The sequence below is a fragment of the Calidris pugnax genome, unplaced genomic scaffold (genome assembly GCF_001431845.1).
Source record: "Calidris pugnax isolate Ruff unplaced genomic scaffold, ASM143184v1 scaffold127, whole genome shotgun sequence".
NCBI lineage: Eukaryota > Metazoa > Chordata > Aves > Charadriiformes > Scolopacidae > Calidris > Calidris pugnax.
Window position 1 is genome coordinate 484,404 of NW_015090883.1, and position 13,803 is coordinate 498,206.

At 44.7% G+C, this 13,803-nt stretch overlaps 1 protein-coding gene across 5 annotated transcripts in view; it reads left to right on the top strand.

Moving 5' to 3' along the window:
* Positions 1-352: 352 nt before the first annotated feature.
* Positions 353-13,803, top strand: part of KTN1 (kinectin 1) — a 67,987-nt gene continuing 54,536 nt past the window's right edge. For 2 of the 5 annotated variants that reach the window (XM_014947052.1, XM_014947051.1), the window contains exons 1-4: positions 353-443; positions 10,718-11,050; positions 11,107-11,330; positions 12,943-13,080. In XM_014947052.1, the coding sequence (XP_014802538.1) occupies positions 10,749-11,050; positions 11,107-11,330; positions 12,943-13,080 (664 nt within the window). In that variant the 5' untranslated portion in view covers positions 353-443; positions 10,718-10,748. Of the gene's footprint in view, positions 444-10,717; positions 11,052-11,106; positions 11,331-12,942; positions 13,081-13,803 lie in introns of all 5 variants that reach the window. The other 3 variants (XM_014947050.1, XM_014947054.1, XM_014947053.1) reach the window with 3 other exon arrangements.

Sequence of the window (13,803 nt, forward strand, 5' to 3'; positions counted from 1 at the left end):
GCTATTTGAAGCTCTTATATATAAAATCCTGGCTTGTTTTTTTTTAAAAAAAATGAGCATTAGCCTCCCAGTGCTCGGATGCCATTCATACTTTCACAGCAATCTGCTAAGGAAAGGAAAAAAAAAAAGCTGGACCGAGGGGCTTTTCTTCCTTTGTTTCTGTCTCCTCTTATTTTACATTTATTTTTTAAAATCTAAACAAGAATACATAATACAGGAATGTATATTTAGACAGCTAATATTTACTATATACACTGGGAAAAGGGAAAAAGGTTTCATTCCAGCTGTTTTTTTCTTTGCAGATTGCTCTGAAAGTATGAGAGGAATTTGGGTACTGAGAAGCTACTGCTCCTACCTGCTTTCCTCTGTTGTTCCGTGCTTGCAGAGGCTGAACTGGGTGTAAAGAGATGAAAGGGCTGTGGCAGCCTCAGATTTCTTAAGAGGTGATCTTAAATTTTTTTTTTTTTTTTTACTTGGAATTCAGGCTCTGCCTTATTTGTGGTCGGAGGGGGGTCAGTTGTGTAACTATTGTGGGCGCCAGAGAGCAGTAGTAGAGCATGGCAAGAGTAGGTGGAGAAGTCTCAGAGTAAATGTACTTATGCAATTTATACTCGTGCAACTTATTCCTTTATCAGAAAAGGATTAAGCAGTGTTGGAGGAAGGTGCCCTGAGACCCTTCGCCTGCCTTGTTCAGGGTGAGAGAGCTTTGGGAACGACACTGCCTGGGGTTATGTCAGCAGAAGGAGCAGGGGATGAGATGGGTGAGGAGCAGCTTTGTCACCCCAGCTGAAGGATGGTTGTGCTGGTAGTGGAGAAACCCCATGCATGCCCTAGGAATGGGTGTTGTGATGGCTAAAAGAACCTTGGCCAAACCCTGTGCTTTGCACTGGAGCTGCCAGGTCCTGTCTGCCCCCGGTTCTGGGGAATGATAGGCAGCTTCTGAAGCTCTGAAGCTTCCTATGGATCCAAGGTGAAGATGATACTGTGAATATATTTAGAGTAGACCACGACAGATATCAAAAAGCCTTTGTGGGAGCGTGTGGTGGCTTTAAACTTCTGTAAATGGCTTTTGTGTGTGATAAACCCGAGCTGCTCAGGACCGTCGCATCAGCTTGGCTTCTACAAACCTCGGTGAACTTTCCAGGCAGCTCATCAGGATAACACAACAGGCATGTCCTGGTCCCTCCCTCCTGTCCAGGAGGGACAAACACATTTCAGGTGTGGCTGTGTGTGTTTAATGCTTCTGCCTGGCTGAGCTAAGAGTCCTGGCTTCAGCCTACACCCGGCTCCTGCTGCTGGACAAGCTCATGTTGCGGGAGACTCCTTGATGCTCAAAAACTCCGGGACATGCAGAACTGCTGCTCGGCCTGGTCATCTAAACTCAGCCTTGGCCACTAATCTGCTGGCTTTGTTTCTTTATTTTTAGTATGTAAGCCTGCATTAATAGGGCCTGGGCAAAACCCCAAGTCCTAGCATTGCCTGCAGAGCCAGAACTAAGGAGTTCATCGATGTTGGGTTTGTGGCAATGGACTGTCACACCTTGAGCAAACCTGCCAGTGTCCTGCTGAGAACAGCCAAGGTTGTTTTTAATCAAGTTGCTGTGTTGAGACTATTAGAAATGTAAACTTAATTCTTTTCTAAAGTGTGGCTAAAAGATGCAGGGTTTGTCGGGTCTGTGTGGCAGCTTTGGAGAAGAAGCGAGCCTTGATTGCTGCCTTGCTTCTTCTGATCTCTTTCCTTGCCTTAACATCAGCAGAATTGTTAATGTTGGATTAATGGGGCTACTTGTGTGGCCTTTTTTGCCGTTGAACTGTGCCTTCTGATGTACCCCACGCTGCAGAAAGCAGCAGATGTAGCTGGGGATCTCCTGGCTGGTTGGAGCTGCTGCGTGAGCGACCTCGGCTGCCATCGCCACCCGCTTGGGATGTGGACAAAGCTGGGAGCTAAGAAAATCAGTGGCTGCATTGAACCTTTAGTTTAGAATTTGCTGCTCTTTGGTTCCTCTGTGAGGAAAACGCAGTGAGCGTGTTAATGTTTTCTTTTCTTCGTCTTCATATTTTGAGAAGTATCATTTCCCAGTTCTCCGCGCAGGGAAGCGAGCAGTGATTTGAAGAGCAAATACCGGATCTGGTCTCTGCTTGCAAAGAGGTGGGGAGGAAAGGGAAATGCTTACCCAAAAGAGTGTGAGCCTCTCAAATAATTCACGGTGGTGTGGGCAGAGCATGTCTGTACATGAGTGTGTGATGGAAGGAGCCAGGGAAGCCCCAGGAACTCCCTGGAGATAGCGATGGAAAGATGTGGACTTGCTGCCTAATGCTGAGAGCCCTCTCGGGGCACCGTCCTCCCCCGGCACCCTCCTCTTGGAAGAAAGAAGCCTTTGATTCTTTATAGGCACTTTGAAAGAAGGTAAAGATAATTTGTTATCTTTGGACTTTGGAGAGAATAGACGGGTGTTGAAAGTCAATGATTTTAAGTGAAAATTTGCAGTTTCTGGAGTCTGGTGGAGCTGAGGTCGCTCTCTTCTAGCCCTGATGGGTGCCAGTTCTTATCTGAAATAACTTGCCCTCACAAATGCAAGAAATGTTTTGGTCTCCTGAGTGATAGCAGTGTCTTTGCTCATGCTTTGGTGAACGCTGTGGGTTTCTGGTGGGAAGAGGTCTGTGCGGTTGCAGGGTATTGGGGCAAGCTGCTGGGCAGCAGAGCAGAGCGTGGTTTTCCATCCTATTCCTCGCTCCGTGCCAACAACATGCATGCTTTTATCCCCAGATAAATTTGAGGTTGCTCATTCCTCTTTCACTGATGCTAATTCCAACTCTGGGCTTCATCCTGCAGCCCAGGTGGTTTCAGGGTGTCAGTTGCTTGTGGTGGTGTGCTCTCCCTGTTTTGCTCCTGCCCGGCCTTGGCCACCACGGCCATTGCACCAGCAGTTGTGATAACTTGCACCCGGACTTTGGGGGATGGCTGGCAGCACAGTCAAAATACTGTCTGGAGTGGGGACCTAGGAATTTTGTTGCCATCAGAATATGACTTCAGGCCAATTATCTTCCTGTATAAATAGTGGACAGCCCCAGAGCCCTTTGAGCCCTCCTGTACGGCAGTGGCTGCACGCCAGGATCTCCCCTTTTTGAGGACGCTCGCTTCAGGTTCTACTCCTTGAGGTTGGGAGATTCCTTGCCCCAACAGATTCTCAGGAACTGACTAACAGCTTAACAGCATGCTAAACCTTGAAATCTTAGCTAAGTAATGTAAAGGATTGATTGTGCATATATGGGGGGTTAGACATAAACGGTAGACCAAGTCTGGCACTAGGATTGGATCCAGCCGCACCCAGACTCTTCTCTGAGAAGGAGTTTAGAAAGCAAAGGGAGTCTTTTCTGAACCTCGTGACTCAACGGGAGGGTCTCCCTGACAGCCTGTCTGACCCTGTCCTCTCTGCAGTAAATCACAGAGTGTACCTTGACAACGAATCTTGTAAAACACTATCGCATTTACTACTGGTTTTATCGCACTTACTACTGGTTTTGTTAAATCACTGCTTCATCTTAATAACATTTTACTGCTTCACTCTAACTAGTGAAGTTAATGAAATATTTCACTACTTGACTCTAACTAGTGAAGTCCACGACAAACCTCCTGCCTGCTCCCAACAAACCCTACTCCGTCCACAACAAACCTCCTGCCTGCTCCCAACAAACCCTTGCAGGAGGTACCCAGGTGCTTGGACAAGAGCAAGGTCATCTGCCAGACAGTCTGCCAGGTCTACCTTCTATAGCCATATTGTGCTCCCGGCTTGCTCGCGGCACCGCTGCTGCAATTTGTCAGGTGTTGGCTTTAAAGATGTATTAAAAAAAAAAATTGAAACACTAAAAGTAAAGGCTTTTGTTGAAGCAAAGCTTCTCCTCTCTGGAATTTAATAAATAGCGTGTCTGTGTTAACTAACATCAAGCAGACAGAGCCCAACAGATGGTACAAACAGCGGCATGTTTGGAATGGAAAATATTTACCTAGAGGGTATTTGAAGCGCTGAGATTGTGCTCTGCAAATGGCTTAATTGTATCAGCGTAATCAAGTGAAGAAGAGCAAGATTTATTGACAAGTCTCCTTCTCCTCTTGCTGTTAGCACTTTGTAGGGGGTGTCAAGTGCTGTTGAGCTTCACTTGAAGCTTCACTTCCCGGAGAGGAGAACTTCCATACTTGAATGGCTCAGTCTGTAATCTCGAGTGTCTCCAGCTTTCTCCTGCTGCTGCATAAATCACACTGCCGGGGCAAGTCGTTAAATGAAAGAGACTCGGAGCTTGAACTGCTGTTTGTTATGCTTCCCCCCAAGTCTTAGTTTTGAAAGGACTTCTGTAAACAGAGCATGGAGATAGAGCTATAAAAGTAGAGCTTAAAAAAAAGATTTAAAAAAAAAAAGTAGTTTAAGTTTTGCTGGCTGGGTCAAAACTGGCAGGGTCGTTTAGATCTTTGGCTCTTCTAGGTGGTGGGTGCTCCATGATTTAAAATAAAAAGTTGTTTAAGTTTTGCTGGCTGGGTCAAAACTGGCAGGGTCGTTTAGATCTTTGGCTCTTCTAGGTGGTGGGTGCTCCATGCACACCTCTTTGTTGTGCAAATTTTAGTGACTTGTAAGAAGATTGTGTGTGATCTTACTGAAAGCTGTGCCTTTTTCCTTACCTAGGTGGCAGGGGAGATTTATGTGTAATATCTTCTTTTCCCATCTTAAAACCAGTGTCCAGGTGTAGTCGGCTCCTCACTGGTGTTCACTGGGCAGTGTGGTTTTTTGGGATTGGGTAACCCTTGGAAGGGGAAGGTTGAGGAGGACATTGAGTCATTGCCAGGGCTCCCTTGGTTCCTAGTGTTGCTCACCTGCTGAAATTAGCCAGGTGCTAATGAACTTGGAGTTAATTTGATGGACTGAAATCCCTGCCTGCTCTGACAGCTCAGCTTTTGCTCTGCTGTCCTCTCTTGTCTTAGGGCATGAAGAACGTGTTTTCATTCTTCATTGGCATATAGGGCTGCTTAAAAAACCAAACCCAAACCAACCTAAGTTCCCAAGCTGCAGATCTCTCTCATCCTGTAGCAACGCTGATGATAAATAAACTGCCTTTAGGTTTATCTGGCAGCCCTCCTTCGTAGGGCTTGAGCCCAAGAGTGCTTTAATCAGTTAATGCTCATGAATGAAGTCAGAGAGAGCTGGTCATTCCCGTCAACTGAATGAGAAGTGGCTGAGTATCTTGTTTAATTTTATATTTTACTTGTGGCAGATCTGGGTTTAGTTGCCTTGTCCAGCCCAAGCTGGATCCTCTCCCCAAGAGCTCTGGGGGAAGATGAGTTTGGGAATGAAGCTGTTTGCAGGAGGATGCTTTTTGCAGCCGCCTGATACGGAGCGTGTTGCTACCTGGGTGCAGGTTAAGGGAAAAAAAAAATATTGTTATGTATTCGAGAATTTACTGAATACAGATACTCCCGTGAGACTTCTTGCTGTGTTCCTAGTGACTGTTGAATGTCTGCTTTGCCAGCTTGAGAAAATCCCAGGGAAAACACCCCAGTTAAAGAAGCTGTTGCCTTAGCTAAATCATATGTGCTATCTCTTAAAGAGGTTTTTTTTTTTTTTCTTAAATTATCTCGGTACCTATATTTTTCCCTCTCTAATACTATTTTTTTTCGAAGAGGCACAAATCCCCAGAAATCATGTGCATCTTGGGACCTGAGCATTTAGGGGAGTGCCTCCCAACGTGCTGGGGCCAAGCTACGAGTGACTCATGAGCCAGCTGGAGCTGTAATTTATTTCTGTCTCCTCAAGTAAGCTAATCCCCTGGACCTAAACTGAACGAACATCCCGTGAAATCTGGTATCTGTGCGGGGCGAAACTTGAGATTTAAATGTAAAAAAGCGAAGGGTGTGTTACAAAAACGTGGGGCAGAGGAACGTCAGGTGCAGGCGATGATGCTGGAGTTCAGAAATAGCTATTTTTTTTTTTTTCTTTTCTGTGGCACGGGGGAACAAAAGTGCAATTCTTTTGTTGAAGGCGGGCTGGGGAGAGTGAGCGAGGCTGCGTGCGGGCTGGGACAGATGCGGTCTGTTCCCCTTTCTCGGAATGACTGGAGGGACCTTGTGAGTTCCTGAATTTAGGGAGGAGACAGGAGAACGTCTGCAAGTGGGGAGCCTAGCTCCTAGAAACGTGCCCCATAAATACCAGGTTAAGCATCAATAAATACTGAATATGGGTGAAAGGTGAGTATTTAACTAAATACCTTGAACTTTAAACATGGCTGAAGTCGCGGTGCCTCTTGTTGGCAGCAGCGAGGGGGTGGGTACGGGTCATTTTCCTGGGGTGTGCCTTGGTAAAGCTGATGCAGTTGCCACCAAAAGTTGTCTGAGGGAGGGTTGTGAGTGAGAAAAGTCCCTTTGCGACACTTCTGGGGGAAGAAGTAATATTTTTGTGAGGATATCTCAGGTTTCCGTAGCTAACAAGAATGGGAGGAATGGTAAAACTAGATCCTGAGGAGCAGTTAAGCTGGTATGCGGAGGTTTTCAAGTTAATGTAGCGTTCCCTTTCTCTGGGCTTAATAAAAGGAACTTCCCTGTCCTGTTCCTTTTTGTATGGCATGGATTTTTTCCCCCTATAGATGGCTTCTGGTTTTTCCTAGACGGCTTGTCAATGTAATACAGAAGTATAAATGGGAATGGGGAAACTTCTTTATTAACTATAGATTGTTGAAGGACAACTGAGCCAAACCAGTGCCACTGTACCCTGTGGCAGGGCTGCTGCTTCGTAAAGATGTCTTGACGAGGGCTGGATGGTGAAGGATCTTGTCACCCTGCACACAAACCAGCAGCAATGCTCTCCTTCTGGAAGTAATTTTTAAAATGCCCTTGCTCATACTGGGCTGAGATGGGAAGTGAGCGTATAACCATCAGAGCACAGCTCTTGTTTGCCATTCCTGGGTGTACTTAATCAATTCTAGTTAACATTTTTGAGGCCTTACTTTATATTTTTAAACCCTGCTTCCATGTGAAAGGCTGGATTTGTGGATGTGTAATTCCCCGTAGGACTTCGGAAATCAAATCTGCGTGCGTCTGACCGGTGTTCGGGGTGGAAGCCTTCATCTGCCTCATGTTTTTCTTCGCCCTGATGAGTGAGAAGAGGACTGGAGCAGCAGCTGTGTCTGCTGATGCTCTGAAACTCAACGTTTCCAGGCTGTAGGGTGCGAGCGATGCCGTTCCACGACTGGAGCTGGGCGGTGGATGGAGGCTCAGCAGAGCCCGTGGTGCTCGGCCAGCTCTGAGATCAGACCTCATCATGTCCAGTCCCTATTCCCCACCCGGCCTCGCTCTTCTAATTATGTATTTATGGCTCCTCTTGAAAGCAGCTGAAGCTTTTCCATGTGGCTGCCCTCTCCGGGCTCGAAGCAACAGTCATTTTCTGCTTGTACATGGTCCTGCCTTGACCATCACACCTCGTGACACTTGATGGCTCGGAACTTCAACAACACGGGTCTTGCTGAGCGTGTGATTGGAGCTGAGCATCTGGTGTTGGGCGCTGGGAAATGCATAGGGATGGCCCAAGGGTGGGATCCTCCTGGCTTGGCTGAAGGAACAGGATGAATTTATGGCCAACTGAGCATTCCTGATACCGGCAAGGCAGAGGTGGGCTGCTCCGGGCTCTTTGTGGTTAGGTGTTGTAACTGTTGCAGTGATGTATTGTAATGATCAACTTAATTACATTTGTGAAAAATCTGCTTAATTACATATTTACTTTGGGGATTAGCTTCTCCCGTAAGCATTCAATATTGACTTTGGCTGAGACAGCTTCTCAAGATCTGCTTCCTTCAAGAGATGACTAATATTAGATCACTTAGTGCAGGAAGCTGGTTTTATCAAGTAGCTGCAACTAATCATTTTGAAAGCTCCAGCTTAGTTTTGAGCATCTGGGCTTTTTCTTCCCAAAAGACAAGCTTTTCCTCCCATTCCTCTCAGCCTTTCTGAAACTTGGTGTGCTGGATGTAATTCTAGACCCGAGCCTTTTCGGCGAGCTGTGCTTATGTGGAAAATAATTATAAACTGGGAGGAGACTTAACGTTAAGACAACTGATGAATAATTAGTGTATTGAAATGTTAATCTTTTATTTGGATAACTTAATAGTCAAATTAGAGTTCCCACTCCTTGCTTTCTGTGCTGCTCAGCGCGCTGTGCAAATATATTATCACAGTAACTCCTCTCTGTTATAACAAACTACGCTAAGAAGCTATAATGTGTAACAGCTCTTCCCTCCTGAGCCAGAGCCAGGCTCCACACCAAGCTCTCACCAACATAGCAGGATGGTACTTTACAATAGCAGCTTCCAGCCCAGCCAGGAGTTGGGGTAAAACAGCCTTAAATGGAAGACTATCAAGTATTTAAAGAGTAATCCTCCGTCTGCCCAGAAGGCAGAATGTCCTCTCCCTGCACCATCCAGCTTCTACGTGGACTTTATTTCCTGTGCCTCTTAAATGTAAGACTATCAAGTATTTCAAGAGTAATCCTCCGTCTGCCCAGAAGCAAGGAGAACCTGTCCTCTCCCTGCACCGTGCAGCTTCTACGTGGACTTTATTTCCTGTGCCCTCAGTAGCCACATCTATTTTCTTCTTCTAAGCAGCAGTGGAAGTACTCGAAGCAATATTTTTTTAGGGTGTGGAGCAGTTCTCTCTACTTTTTGGGGGTCATCTCACTTGTGTCTAAGCCTGTGTGACGTTCTCATCCTCAGCTTGGTTGGGGAGAAGCAGAAGGATAGACTGATATATAGCTGGGCCCGAAGTCACGTGCACAAACTTGTCCATAAGAAGTTCCATCTAAACATGAGGAGGAACTTCTTCACTTTGAGGGTGGCAGAGCCCTGGAAGAGGCTGCCCAGAGAGGTGGTGGAGTCTCCTTCTCTGGAGACATTCAGAACCCACCTGGACAAGTTCCTGTGCAACCTGCTCTAGGTGGACCTGCTTTGGCAGGGGGGTTGGAGGAGATGATCTCTGGAGGTCCCTTCCAGGCCCATGTGATTCTGTGATTCTCCAAGTGTCTTTGCATGTCTTGGCTGTGCTGGCGGATGGTGCAGTTGGGCAGTGGCTGCAGAGAAGGGGACAAAGACTATAGGAAACCCAACCTGGGATGAGATCCCTTGCCTTTCATTCCTAAGAGAATGGGTCTCCCGAGGGAAGTTGAGTTGAAGAGTTGTCTTGTGTAGAGGAAAATGTCATTGAAGCATGTGCTTTCAGTGGTGGTTTTTAGATTGAGTTGGTGAATCAGGAGTTACACTTGCTTAATTAGAGTTTAGATTGTGTTATTTCAATGATTGGTGCTTTTTTTTTTTTTTTTTTTTTGGAAAAAAAAGCCTGGGGGGGGTTTGAATTTTTGTGAAGCATGTGCTTTTAGTGGTTGTTTTTAAATTGAGCTGGTGAATCAGGAGTTGCACTTGCTTAATTACAGTTTTGATTGTGTTTTTTCAATGACTGGTGCTTTTTTTATTTGCGAGGACTTGAATTCTGTTGTTGGGTTGTTGTGGCTGCCCCATCCCTGGAGGGGTTCAAGGCCAGGCTGGATGGGGCTTTGAGCAACCTGGTCTGGTGGGAGGTGTCCCTGCCCAGGGCAGGGGGGTTGGAACTAAATGGTCTTTAAGGTCCCTTCCAACTCTAACCATTCTGTGATTCTTCCTGCAAAAATCCAGGTCTGTTTGTAGTGATCAGTTGTGAAATGGGAAGATCTGGCTTGTCTTGGCCCCACAGTTAGGTTTTTAGCTTCATTCTGATTTTTTTTTTTTTTTTTAACTCTGTGGTTCCTGCATGTTTGGTTTTCTGTGTGGTTTTTTTTTTTTTTTTAAGTAACTTAATGCTTAGTTAGGTTTTGAGCTTCATTCTGATTTTTTTTTTTAACTCTGCGGTTCCTGCATGTTTGGTTTTCTGTGTGCTTTTTTTTTTTTTTTTTTTTTAAGTAACTTAATGCTTTGGGGCATAAGTAGTGTTTTCAGAAAATTGTCATGGAGTCATCTGGTCTATTAGTGCCCTGGAAATTGTACGCTGTTACATGCACAAAATAAGTAACAGATCCCCCTGTTTTCCTATAAATGTGTGTAATTTTCATGCATTTAAAGCTGGGTTTTAGGCTTCAAAAAGCAGTTTTGAAAATACCTGATTCTTTATGGTTGACTTTATGGGCTCCCTCTTCCTTCTTCCCTCATTCCACTTCTGAAGCTGTCATAAATCTGGAAACAAAAGGAAGTTGAAATTTAACTCCCACTTGCCAAGATAAAAATCTTAAATTCGTTATATTTGATTTACGACGGAAAAAAAAAAGCTTTTCTCTGCATGTACTGATCCTTATTTCACAGCCTCTGAAAGTGCTGTCTCATGTATTTCTGAAATCAAAAACTTTATGAAATTCACTTAGGAAGGGAGAATGAGGAAGGTGAAGAAAAGTAAGGGAAGAGGAGAACTGCTCTCTTCCAAGATCAGCAGGCTTGTAAACTGCCGTTCCTTCCTATCCCAGTTAACAACCTTGAAGCAAATGGTAAATGACTCCAGAAGTTGTTCCATGATTGATACAGTTTGGTAATTTTGTTAAAAGCTATTTTAAGGCTTCTCTAAAACCATGACAAAGCTTCTTTTATTATTATAATTGGTGGGGGAAATAATATCGAGGAAAACCTGTTCAAAACCTAATTTTTTTTTTCTTTTTCTTTTTTCCCCGTAGGTTTTTTTAAATATAGCTAAGAAAAAGCACAATGGAGTTTTACGAGTCTACCTACTTTATCGTCCTCATTCCTGCCGTGGTTATTGTAGTCATCTTCCTCTTCTTCTGGCTTTTCATGAAAGAAACTTTATACGATGAAGTCCTCGCGAAACAGAAAAGGGACCTGAAGTTTCCACCTACCAAGGCTGATAAAAAGAAAACGGAGAAGAAGAAGAACAAGAAGAAAGAAGCTCAGAATGGGAACATCCACGAGTCTGACTCTGAAAGTGCACCTCGGGACTTTAAGCTCTCTGATGCCCTGGGTACGGATGAAGAGCACGTCGCTCCTGTTCCCTTGAGCGTGACCGAAGCATCTACCGGCGTTAGAGAACGGAAGAAGAAGGAGAAGAACCCTTGAGCGTGACCGAAGCATCTACTGGCGTTAGAGAACGGAAGAAGAAGGAGAAGAAGCATAAGGCCGCTCAAGATGATCACGTAAATAAGGAGTCGGAAGGATCCAAGTCTTCAGGCAAGAAAGTAGAACCAGTCCCTGTTACAAAACAGCCCACTCCACCATCTGAATCAGCAGCATCTAAGAAGAAGTCTGGGCAGAAGAAGCAGAAAAATGGAATGGGTATCTGATGTTGCATATGCTTCTTGCACAGAACGCCAAAACTGTGTTCTGCTTCTTGCAAGGCCACAGAGTGTCTCTCTCACGACTGTTCTGCCTGATCTCTATGGGGCAAAGCTCACTTCTAACCTTTCCCTTTTAACGAGCTATTACATTTTTCTCCCTGTTTTCATCTGGCAGCAATGCTCTGGTTTTCCTTCTCCCATCCTTGCTTTCCTTCTACTAAAGGATTGTTGAGTGAACAGAGTAGATCCCATCTCTGCTTTGCACTCTGGTTTGGCTACTTTGCTCTCAAGCTGCCAAAATTTTGATTACCTGAAAGAAGATTTAGATGTTTGCTGTGTGCATTCTGATGGCAAGGGACCAGAAAAAATAGTCCTAAGAGCAGTTGCTCTGATAAGGAAGGGCATTCAGGGAAAACTTCATTGCAGACTGTCCAAATGAATTGCTGTTTAAGTGTAGGCTTAAGGTAGAAAGAGGTGTTTGGTGGCTGATTCATGGAAAGAAACACTTACAGCTGCTTCCCACCTCCTGCATCTCTGTAATTGAGTGGAACTGATGCTAAAACTGGTCCAGCCATTGTAAGGGAAACGTCCAACCTAGAACAGACCAAAAACTGTAATCAGAATCACCTGTGACTGTCTTGACCATATCCTTAGCAGAAGTTGACGTGTCTCAGTGTGTTTGATTATGAGTAGAAGTTAAAAAAGAATAAAAATACCTAGTTTCAGAAATCAGTGAAAACCAAAGTGTTTGCACATCCCCCTTTTGAGATGCAGGCGTAAGAGGTTTGCTGCAGGGAGTGAGGAAAAAGATGAGACTGCTGCTTGATGTGGTGGATTTTTTTCTTAAAAAAGGGAGAAAAAATACCCACCCACTATAATAAAAAAAAAAAATCAAATCTTGTTTGTGGGGGTTTTCTGAAAATCTCTGTGGCATGGTTAAAATGTGGTCTGCAAGCACTATTCTGAGGGCAGCCACAACTAACTCTTATCCTTGATTACAGGAGCTAACACCATAACCCTGAATTGTATGTGTCGGCTCTGACAAGAATGTGATATAGCACAGGCTGTCCAAAAAGATAAAAAAATTTCTCACTAGAAACAATTTCTTAAAAAAGAACAGTTCCCTAATGTGAAACACTTTATTTTCTGCTTCTCACAGTCCCGGTAGCTGTTGGGGGTGTGTGTGTGTGTAAAATACCCAGGTGGGGGGATGGAGGGGGAATAAAATATTTCCTGCAAATGGGAAACTAATACGGGTAACACATGCTGTCTGCTCTGTCGCAGTAAAACCTGGATTGGGTTGGTTAAACTGTTCCTTGTGTTGCCGTATGTTCTGCTTGCAGATAAGATTCCTGTCTGTAAAAACACTCGGTGCTGTGGCCCTTGACTCCTAAACCTTCCTATTGCTTTGGGGTCTTGTCTGATATGGGAATTGTGTGTCTTTGTGAGTGTGTGTGTGTACGTACATACGAATGACTTCACGTTCTGATTTAAAATACACGGGTTTTTCTCTTCTGGGGGTGGACTCTGGTGGTTGTTACAGATTTACTCATTTAACAGTGATGATGAGAGTATACAGAAGAGCATATTGTCTTAATTGTCTGTTACAGATGATCAAGATAGTAAGACTGATTCTGTTGTATCTCCTGCCAAAAAGCAAGACCCAGTCCTGCTCCACCAAGAGATAAAGCAAGAAAACGTATCGGGAAAGAAGAAAGTCTCTGCGAAGAAGCAGAAAGTTGATAACGGTGAGAAGACAGTCTGTGACTTAGTGCAGATAATCCTGAGTGTTAAACGTTTTTGCCATCCATACTTTAGTTTCTCTTCCTTTAGAAAATAAACTTGCAGAGGAATAACTCCTATTTAAATTTGAAAAAACAGGGATTCCAGGTAGGAAAGATTGTTCACCCTGAGATCCTGTGATATTTTATGAAATGCACAGGATGATGTGCGCCTTTTTGTGGGCTCTTTTGGATCCAAGCATCCACGCTTGAATTGAGGAGTAATATGTTGACTTAGAGGACAAGCTGGGCAGGCTCTAAGTTGCTCTGAGCAAGGCATGTCTGGAGCTGCTGCAACCATCTGCCCCAAACAAGACTGCAGTTTTTTTTTTAGCCAGTTGCTTTGACCACGTTCCTCTCTTATTGTCCTTTTGTTAGCTGGCTGTTGCTCCAACACAAACTGCTCATCTTTGCTGTCAAGGCCTTTTCTGTTCGTCATCCCTCGTTCTCTGCCAAGATGCTGTTTCTTGTCTCCTGCTGGCTCAGTCTCCCTCTGTGTTTGTTTTTTTTATTTATTTTTACAATGAGTGCCCTTGTGTCTGGGCCTTTTGGGAAGAGCGTGACCATGAAGTTCTGTGAGGCCACCTTGTTAGCTTCTCAAAACTCTTCTTTACGGGGACAGCTCTGAAGAAGTTGATGGCTGGTGGACTGCTCCTGGAGTAGACAATGTCAGTCACTGTCTCCTTTATG